Source organism: Aethalodelphis obliquidens, unplaced genomic scaffold (genome assembly GCF_003676395.1).
Source record: "Aethalodelphis obliquidens isolate GAN/ISIS:26980383/991018 unplaced genomic scaffold, ASM367639v1 scaffold2, whole genome shotgun sequence".
Taxonomy (NCBI): domain Eukaryota; kingdom Metazoa; phylum Chordata; class Mammalia; order Artiodactyla; family Delphinidae; genus Aethalodelphis; species Aethalodelphis obliquidens.
Genome location: NW_020837946.1, coordinates 6,790,873 through 6,801,490, shown reverse-complemented (window position 1 = coordinate 6,801,490; position 10,618 = coordinate 6,790,873). Strand labels below are relative to the sequence as shown.

Below are 10,618 nucleotides of genomic sequence, written 5' to 3'. Positions count from 1 at the left end.
CCTCCACTGTCCCCAGTCCCAGCACCTCCACTGTCCCCAGTCCCAGCATCCCACTGTCCCCAGTCCCAGCATCCCACTGTCTTTCTTCTTCTCATTCTCTTTCTCCATCCATCTCACTGTTGTTTTAAGTTGTCTTTTGACGGTTGTTTGCAAGCGAGCAATTATTTTTTCCTGTTTATTGGCCATCTATATTTCTCTTGTGAATTTTCTGCCCACATCCTTTGGTTGGTAGAGGAGTGGTATGTTTATTTTTTCTTTGCCGATTTGTAAAGGCTTTATTGGGAAGGACTTATATATGTTTATTGCCTTCTCGGTCTCCTGTGCTGTGTCTCCTTTGCCCACTGATGCTGGGTGTGTCCTGGAGTTTCATCCTCATCTCTCGTCATCCTTCATGTCTTCCCGGCGGGGCCAAAACGTCCTCGAGGCCTCTGCTTCCACCTAACGTCATGACTCCAAATCTGAAGATAGATCTCCAGCCCTGAGTACCCAGCCAGACATTTCCACATGACATATCAAAAGCACATGGGACTCAGGATTCCTAGACCTCTGCTCTTTCTCTTAACCCTTCCAAACATGCTCTGCTGCCTTCCCTTCTCATCTAAGCGCCAAGCTCCTTAAAAACATCGTCTGCACTCAGCGTCTGCCCTTTATCACCTTCTACTCTCTCCTGAAATGGCACCTTCAGTGGAAGGTGCCACTTCTCACTGATGGGCTCAGTGACCCTGAATCCCCATCCCACTCTGGGCTGTGAGTGCTTCATCAATACAACAAAATGCTGAGACCAGAAAAAGCTCCACAGTTCATACGCACAGTGATCTATATATTTAAAAACTCACAAGTCTTTAGGAAAAACTACTACAGCCACAATTAGCCATGGAGGAGACAGGGTCCCACTCTTTCACTACTTCCAAGCGTGGTTATGGAAGGTCAATGGAGCAACAGGTACAAAACCATGACACTTCTGGAGGCTTCCATAAGTGCAAGTTGATTTCTGCCATGCGTTTGCCATCCTTGGCTTGACCAGAAGGGTTTCTCCTTCCCTGCTCAGAAATTCCTTCCCTCCCCTGCAGGCAGCACCAGTGACATCATGACAAGTGACCATAGCCCTGTTTTTGCCACATTTGAGGCAGGAGTCACCTCCCAGTTTGTCTCCAAGAACGGTAAGCGGTGGGTGGTGTCCATCCCTCTGTTCTCCATGCGGACAGAAGGCCTGGGTGCTCATCTTCTGGTTGCAGCAATCAGTCGTCTGTGTTAGATAAAGGCTTATCCTTCCAGGCAAGTCCACAGTCCATCCATCGGGTCCCTTCACATCCAAACCACATCATGATTTCAGTCCAGAGCATGTTCTTGCTGTCTTTGGCAAATATGCCAGCTTTTTTTAAGCTTCAGTGTTAATACAGTCTTTAAAGTTGGGGAAATGAGTGTTTTCCAAGGTTGTGGCACATGTGCCACCAAAGACAATTCCGGGTGGGACATGGATGAACATTTCTTAGTAAGGCATTTATTTTAATATGTTTTAAATATGACTCTTCTGTGTAAGGCAAGAAACACTGGTTTTCCATTTAGTCTTATGATATACCTTTTTATTTAAATACAATTATTTAAGTTTTAAAAGCGAGTCTATTTAAAGAAAACGTTAAGTCAATCTTAGTGCATGTGCGTGGTAGGCGGTAAAAATTGTGAAGATAGGATGCGGGTGACTGAGTTTGGGGAAACATCAGAGTTAATAATACTCTATAGATTTGCAGGTAATTTTTCAAGCAATCCAGCTCAGCCCTGGTAGCCAGGCCAGCCTTGTCCCGGCAGGGGTCTGGGTGTTGTCTGTGGCATGTCCAGCCCTGGGTCTGGGTGACCGGGGAGCCATGTTGTCACCTCCTCTGCCCACCCCCCACTTCCGTGGTCAGCAGACATCATTTAGGAGGGCTGAGCGCAGGGCCCAATACAGGTTGGAAAAGCCTGTATTCCTCTGTGTCCTTGGTGCCCTGAGGGGTGTAGGTGAGGCTGGAACCCTGTCTTCTGGGACACTCTTGCCCACAGGCTGTTGGGTCTAACATCCATGGCCCCAGCAGTGTGACCTCCACTCTCCACTCAAGCCTTGACCCACCATCCTGCCTCTTTCCTAGCTCTGGTCACTGTGCCTTTCCAGAACCTTCCACCTCTTCTCCAATCCCCACCCATCTCTCCTGTCTCTGATTTCCTACAGCGCTGGTGGGGCAGCCTATGCGTCACACCCTTGATGAGGACCCTCATCACATCCCCAGGGTGAGCCTTGCCCTCCCTCCACTGGGACTCGGCACACAGCAGATGCTCACAAACACCGATTACCGGGATTGAGCGTTGGTTGAACGTCTACCCAAGCAGAGCCTGGCCTTGGTGCTGGGGAGTTAAAAAAAGAAAGGAAGCCTAAGTGAAATAAGCCAGACAGAAAAACAAGTACAAGATACATATATAGTATCACTTATACGTGGAATCTTTTTTAAAAAAAAAAAAAAGCCAGCTTCATTCAGAGAGTACAATGATGGTTGCCAGGAGCTGGTGGGGTTGCGGGGAGGAGATGTAAGTCAAAGGGTACAAATTTCCAGTTATAATATGAGTAATTTCCAGGGATCTAAAATTCAGCTTGGTGTGACCATAGGTAATGATACAGCATTGTACACTTAAAATCTGCTGAGTAGATCCTAAGCGTTCTTACCACACAGTTAATTATGTGAGGTGACGGATGTGTTAGTTATCTTGATCTTGATAATCATTTCGGAGTGTATATGTATACCAAGTCATCGCGTTGTACACTTTAAGTATACACAATTATATTTGTCAGTTTGTCTTCAATAAAGGGAAGAAGAAAAAGAAAGGAAAGCAGGAAGGATGGGAGGGATAGAGGAAGGGAATGTGTGTCCCTGCTCTCTGGTGGCTCAGAATTTATATGGAGGGACAGAACACTGTTCAAAGCCAGCCTAAGGACACTTGAAAAAGCATCATCTAAATGAAGAGCATACCTGCAAGTTACCTGGGTACAGGTAAACAGAAGGAGCTCAGAGTAAGCAGCAGGGGTAACTTTGCCCGAGGAAGGGGGACAGGCATCCCTCACTACATGAACTTAGAAATGAGACAGATTATATGGGAACATACGTATACGTATTACTGACTCACTTTGTTATAAAGCGGAAACTAACACACCATTGTAAAGCAATTATACTCCAATAAAGATGTAAAAAAATAAATAAAAATGGGCAAAAAAAAAAAAAGAAATGAGACAGATTTGGGTGTCAGGCGCCTGAGCAGTCAGTACACAAGCTCTCTTTGCAAGAACCCATGGGGAGGCTGAGGCATTAAGGGCGCTGCCCAAGGCCACACAGCTTTAGTGGCAAAGCTGAGCGTAGAACTCTTCCCGCTCTGCTCTGCACCAGCTTTGATTCGTCAGAGAGGCTGTTACCATCATCGGGGATGCTTGGTGTGGGTGGTGGGATTTCAGGAGAAACCTCTCCTTCCACTTAGACTCTCAACTTCCCTGGACCCTAGGAAGGAGCTCGGTGTCCGGGGGCTGGTTTGAAACACTCCATCTCCAGACACGTTGTGGAACCGAATCTCTGTTCTCACCTGTTCCAGGCCCCGGGACTGTCGACAGCCAAGGGCAGATTGAGTTTCTCAGGTGCTACGCCACACTGAAGACCAAATCCCAGACCAAATTCTACCTGGAGTTCCACTCGAGCTGCTTGGAGAGTACGTGCTTGCTGAAATGCCTCTTAGGGGGACAGGCACGGCTCTTCCACAAAAGCCTTGTCATTGATGGTGCCTTTCTCCGCTCTCTGGGAAAGACTACGGATCAGCCTCAAAGCGGGGGGTGGGGGGGGGAGGTCACAGAGTGGGGCTGCAGGTGGACGGTACAAGGAGACACCCAGTTACTACAGGGGCCCCCAGTATCCCACGATACTGCTGCTCCAGCCCCAGGAACGGGTCAGTCACTGGTGCACAGACCCCTCGGCCCCTTGTAGACAGCTGGGCAGCTGGACCCTCTCCTTGCCCCTCCGGGCAGAGTTTAGCCCACTCGAGGGTCCTCCAAGCCGGGGCTCCAACTCAACCAGAGGGTCTTGCGCAAAGGTCCAGAGCTTGTGGAAGCCAGCGCTGGGGCCACAGCGGCTGCTGGTAATCGCTTGTTCTTGCCCGGGGTCCTCTGCTCTTTGCTACATCACAGGCATCTTTCTCAGGTGGTCTGAGCATCCAAAAGCAAACTAGAGATGGACGGCCGCCCAACAGCCAGCGGCAGTTCACACAAACTGTTTAGGAAACACCCTTTCTAGGTGACATTTCTAGGCATATTGTCTAAAGCTGTCCCACGGTGAGGGCACCTGTGTGGTTTCTAGCTCTCCTTGCTGAGATGGTTGGGGGCTGGGGGGTGGGGGGAGAGGCTGGCAAACCAACACCACAGAAGGAGGCATTTTGTCACGGGATGACAGATGCTTCCAGAAATTGGGAACAGGACCACCTGTGCCACCAGCTGCAGTGTTGCCCCGCCCTCTTTCCTCCTCAGACCCAGCCTGGGCTGGTGACAGATCCGCCTTCTCCAGGAAGTCTCCAGGTCCCAGTTCACCCAGCAAGGGCAGAGCACTTCCAAAAATGATGAGGATTTTTGTGCGGGTGTTTTTAATAAAATATCAAGGCATTTGCATACATTTCTATGGAAACAGCATATTAGGAAGCTTAAATTAGCATTTCAAAAGGCTGCTATCCTGAGTGGGAGGAACCATCATGTTTCCTAATCTCCTTGCCTGTGATGTGATGATTTCTTTGTTGCCTGGTTTGTTGCAAAGTGGAGCCAAAAAGGAGGGGAATCTCTGAGTCTCCTAAAAATAATTAGACCCTGTTGGCAAATGACCATCCCGTGCACCAAAGCAAAATCCCCAGCAAGCCTGACTCCTAGACGGTGCTGCGGCCCCTGCAGATACAAGAGGAAGGAGGGTCTCTTCACTGGTCCTGGTGGGACAACCCAAGGAGTCTTCTCTGTCCGGTTCTTGTGCTGTTTTCTGAAAGCCAGCCTTCTTATCCTCGGACAGGTTTCGTCAAGAGTCAGGAAGGAGAAAATGAAGAAGGAAGTGAAGGGGAGTTGGTAGTGAAGTTTGGCGAGACCCTTCCAAAGGTAATTCAAGAACAGGGAGGATTTTACGTTCGTCAGCCAGCGTTGCTGGCCAGTGGCGGAGCTCTGGCCGGGCCTGACCAGAGCGGGTGGGAATTCCACGGGCCAAATGCAAGAGAGGCTGCCTCTCTTTCAAGGCAGCTTATGACACCCTTCCCAGCAGTGGTTAAACATGGGCCTGAGCCTAGTGGCCCCAATATTCCTAAATGAATTTCGATTCCCCTGATGGATGTGGATGGGATCTGGAGGGTGCCTCATCTGACCAGGTGACTTTACAGAGGAAGGCCCGGAAGCAGATCCCAGAGAGGCTTGTTCATGGTCACGTGGCTGCAGTGATGTTCTGGAACTTTCTGAATGGAGATAGAGTCCATCCTGTCAGTCAGCATGCACCCAGAGGCCTGCACAAGGGGTGTCTTGGTATCTGTGGATGGAAAGGAAAGGGGCAGCCTGGGACCTTTTCATTAGGCCTTACTGTGTTGGGGTCTGCACGAGGAAGGCTTAAGGTGTGAGAAGGTCACAAGCTGTAGCCAGCATGTAGGAGTGAATCCAGGATGTGTGTCTGTCCCTCGCGGAGTCACCCTCCAACAACCCACAGGACAGTCCAGGCCCACGCGAGGGGCTCCGCTGCAGGTGGACACAGGCCTCCTCCTGCCCAGATGGAGGGCAGGCCCCATGGTGCCCCCTTCAATGCAGCGCCACCCCGGGAGGGGGCCGAGGAGAGGGCTGTACCCTGCTGGGGGGCAGGGAGTGGGGTGCGTTCAGACCTGGCTCCTGGTCCCACCAGAGTCTGTGTATCGGCCCGGCCCCATCCCCCTTGGACCTGGGGTGGGCAGAGGAAGGGCAGGGAGGCAGGGGGGTGAGGCATGTTTGGAGCCAGGCCCTCTCCCCGGGGCCGGGGCACAGTGTGACGGGGTTAAGCCCGCCTTGCTGTGCAGGGTGGACACATGGGTTCCTTCCTGCTCTCTAGGGGCAAGAAAATCAGGGATTCGAATTTGTTTAAAAAGAACGTCTACAGTCCTTTTTCCCATGCATTCCCCTCCTCTGGGCTGGCAACCCTCACCCACCTGTCCCCCACCTGTCCAAGCTAATCCTGTGCCCTTCTCTCTGCAGCTGAAGCCCATCATCTCTGACCCCGAGTACCTGCTGGACCAGCACATCCTGATAAGCATTAAGTCCTCTGACAGTGACGAATCCTACGGTAAGGGTTCCAGGACAGGGGCTGCAGGTGTCACACCTGCTGATCGAGGCCTCTGATGTAAGGGAAGCAGTGGTATCTCCTTCACAAAAGCCCACCGGCTGCTCTGTTCCCCATCCCTGTGCTGCCAGAGGGACAGATACTGGAAAGCTATCCTTCTGACCCCATCAGGCTCCTGGGACTGACAGCGGGCCGCCACAACACCTCCCACCTATGGAGCCTTTCCTGTGTCAGATTCCGTGCTAGGTGCTTGCATGTATTACTGGATTGATCCTGACATGACCTTGTGAAGCAGATACTGTTCTCTCAGTTAGTCGATAAGTAAACTGAGGCTCAGAAAGGTGAAGTGACTTGCCCAAGTCACACAGGTTGTAACCGGCTGAGTCCTAATTTGAACCCAGGTCTTCCCGGCATTGCTCAGTGCCCAGACCAGGCAGGCTTGAGAACGCCTGTGGCCCCGGTAACGGTCCTCCTAGAGAGACACCATCTTCTGTAAAATCTTCAGCCTGTCCGTGGCTCCAGGTTTGCCCTTGCACTTGGTACATTCAGCGCAGCTAGAGCGTGGAGTGAGGGGACAGGTAGGCAAAGAGAGTCTGGAGCCAGACCCATACAAGACAGGCTAGGGGTAGATATCGTATCCTGGGGACGGAAGGGAGCCGCAGAAGAGTCAGGCCAGATGGCAACATGGTCAGCTTTGCGTCTTAGGAATATGCGTTTGCAGCGATCATCACGAGAGATGAGGGAGCCAGGATGAAAGTAGCGATGGTTAAAAAAAAAAAAAAAATGGAGAGACAGGTTAAAATTGAGAGGTACTGAGAAGGGAAATTGTTTGACCACGGGAATCGGGGGAATAGGGTCGAGCATGGCCCTGAACCTGTGGTTTGAGTTGCTGGGGTTAATGTTTCCGTTTCCTGAACTGGACTGGCTGTGGTGAGTAGCAGGCAAAGGAGACTAAAACGGTTCAGCCAGAGAAGTGGGAGGAACGCCAAAGACTGGGGTCGGGGACGCGGTCAGAGCTGTTCAAGACGACATGGTTGTGATAGCAAATGTGGCCGAGGGATCCAACCAAATAAAGCCCAGTGTCCTGCAGACAGAGGGACTTGGGGACTTGTGGGCTTGGGAGAGCCGTGTGCACGGCGAGGGAGTGAGCGGGGGTGGGGAGGCCGAGGGCATGAGAGACCAGGATGTGCAGCTGGATCCAGGGAGGGTGTTTGTTTTCAATGGAAGGAATTTGAGGGGGGTTAATGCTGATCAATGGAAGCCGGGAAGCAGAAAGAGGCTACAGACAGGAAGGGTGCCCAGGTGTGTCTGTCACCCACGGTGCAGGCTCTGGATGTACGTTCCGTCACCACCCTCATTGCAGAGGTGGGAAAATGAAGTGACTTGTCCAAGGTCACACAGCCACTGAGTGAGTTTGACAAGCTGCTCTGTGACCTTGGACTTGAACCTAGGCAGCCCAGCTCCAGAATCGTGCCCTCCACTCCCTGCCAGTGCAGCACTGGGAAGAGGGTCCCTGCACCAGGGCAGGGGCGGGCAGAGCCCGAGGACTGTGATGGAGCAAAGAGAGAGGATCCACATGGGTGCCAGGGTGTCGGGAGGTTTGCTGGCAGGAAACGGGAACACAGGTCTGACGGTTCCATTTTCTTTTCAAACACTGGAGTTCTCCTTGGTCTCCTCCTCTTGGTATTCATACTGACAAACAGCATATCATACTAATAGCTAGGGAAAAAATCATCCAGCAGTCTCATTCCTTGCTACAGCAATCATTTTTATCTTGCTTTTCCACTCCCGTGTTCATCCACAGGCACACATAGATTTCTATAGGAATAATTATCACAGAGACACCATTTATGTTCTGCTTTCCTCACCTGGTATTAGATGATACACATTTCCCATGATCCTCCGACCCAGCCTTCATGACGGTTGCTTTTAATGGCGTCATAATATTCCACGGATTTACTATATCCTCGGTTTTTAAAGTGCTCCTTACTACGACTACTGAGGCTCTGCAAATTATTTTTGTCAGTGTTATCAACAATGCTGAGGTGGATCTCTTTGTGGACATTTTTATTTTTTTTTGAGGTATAGTTGATTTACAATGAGTTAGTTTCTGATGTATAGCAAAGTGATTCCGTTTTATATGTGTGTGTGTATATATATATATATTCTTTTTCATATTGTTTTCCATTATGGTTTATTATAGGATATTGAATATAGTTCCCTGTGCTATTCAGTAGGACCTTGCTGTTTATCCATTTTATATATAGTATCAATAGTTTACATCTGCTAATCCCAAACTCCTAATTTATCCCTCCCCCACCCCTTTTCCCCTTTGGTAAGCATAAGTTTGTTTTCTATGTGAGTCTGTTGCTGTTTCGTCAATAAGTTCATTTGTATCATCTTTTAGATTCCACATATAAGTTATAAGTGATATCGTATGATATTTGTCTCTGACTTCACTCAGTATGCTAATCTCTAGGTCCATCCTTGTTGCTGCAAATGGCATTGTTTCTTTTTTTATGGCTCAGTAGTATTCCACTGTGCACGTATACCACATCTTTATCCATTCGTCTGTCCACGGCCATCTAGGTTGCTTCCATGTCCTGGCTATTGTAAATAGTGCTGCTGTGAACATTTGCGTGCATGTATCTTTTCGAATTAGCGTTTTCTCCGGATATATGCCCAGGAGTGGGACTGCTGGATCACATGGCAACTCTTTTTAGTTTTTTTAAGGAACCTCCATCCTGTTTTCCCTAGCGGCTGCACCCATTTACATTCCCACCAACAGTGGAGGAGGGTTCTCTTTTCTTCGTTGTGGACACCCTTTATTTTCCTTTGGCTACATTTGTTATTCTTTTGGGTGGTCTCTTTAGGGCAAGTTCCCGTGTCTGCTGGCTAAAGGGTATACATATGTGTGCGGTTGTTGGTGCTCGGCACCCAGCTGATGGCTGTGAAGGCTCTGTCTTGCCTTGTGGACCTTGCCACATCCCCGTGTACAGGTTTCCCCAGATCCTTGCTGGTACTGGGTATCCTTTGCTTCTGCTTTTGTTCATTTCATGTCTGTGGGAGAGTCTCTTACTGCTGCCTTAATTTGCATTTTTGATGGCTCAGCAGACTGAACTAGTTTCCATGTACTGAAATCAACCATCTATGCTTCTTTCTGTGGAAAATGTCTGTGGGGTTATCTGCCCATTTGTCTGCTGGAGATTTCATTTTGAGGAGTGCAGATAAAATACCCTCTGTGTGAAGCTGGCTGCAACTAATGTTCCCACTCAGTCCTGTTTGCCTTTTTGTTTTTTCTCTGTGCAGAAGTTTTAAACTTTTCTATCCTATCTGTCAGTGTTGTTTTGTCATTTCTCACACTGCTTCAAACCTTGGAAAGTTATTCCTTCCAGCAATCAGATTAGTATTTAATTCTGGTTTTCTGCCGGATTTTCTATGATTTACTTTATTTTATATCCACTGATCTGCGTGGAGTTCATTTTGCTGTAAGGTTTGAGATGTTTTCCCCAAATTGCTGAGGAGTTGTTCTGAAAGTTTTGTTTCATAATCCCTGCCTTGGCCATTGTTGCAAAGGATCATCTCTGGGCGGGAGAGCTAAACCCCCAGGCCAAATGCATGGTGTTTCTCCGGTGAAATGGCAGGGCTGGGTTGGGGGGGGGGGGGTGCCTTGACATGACTACTGTCTCCCCACCTCCCCAGGCGAGGGCTGCATTGCTCTACGGTTAGAGGCCACGGAAACTCAGCTCCCCATCTACACGCCTCTCACCCACCACGGAGAGATGATGGGTCACTTCCGGGGGGAGATTAAGCTGCAGACCTCCCAAGGCAAGAAGAGGGAGAAGCTCTATGGTAAGTGGGCACGACCCCTCCCCTGCTCCCTCTTCAGTGCTGCTGGGTCGGGGACAGGAACGGAATAGTCTCTCTGCTATGGCCTCAGACAGAAATGCAGCATCGGAGGGGATCTCAGAGGCAATCTGGCCCAACCCTTAGCAGGTTCGAGAATTTCCCTACAGAACCACAACACCTCACAGCCACAATCACCCTTGCCTGGCCCCAGTCTTTCTTCCTTTTCACACAGGCAAGAGGTCATTTTTTCCTTCTCCTCTTTGCTTTACTTCTTGCTCAAAAGCACTCAAATCGCGATGCCTAAAATGCGTCGGGCTTTAATTTTCTACTTGATCTATGAAATGATCAACTTATAAACGTTGTCTCATTATCTCTCACCATAGCTCTGAGAGCCAGGTGCTACCCTTGTTCGGTAGATGAGGAAACTGAGGGACAGAGGGGTT

General features: G+C 49.6%; 1 protein-coding gene across 1 annotated transcript in view; it reads left to right on the top strand.

Annotated features, from left to right (window-relative positions):
* The window catches only part of INPP5D (inositol polyphosphate-5-phosphatase D), a 131,123-nt gene that overhangs the window by 110,810 nt on the left and 9,695 nt on the right, over positions 1–10,618 (top strand). The window contains exons 19-23 of the mRNA XM_027118170.1: positions 1,071–1,160; positions 3,607–3,720; positions 5,052–5,134; positions 6,242–6,329; positions 10,029–10,178. Coding sequence (XP_026973971.1) covers positions 1,071–1,160; positions 3,607–3,720; positions 5,052–5,134; positions 6,242–6,329; positions 10,029–10,178 — 525 coding nt within the window. The remainder of the gene's footprint in view (positions 1–1,070; positions 1,161–3,606; positions 3,721–5,051; positions 5,135–6,241; positions 6,330–10,028; positions 10,179–10,618) is intronic.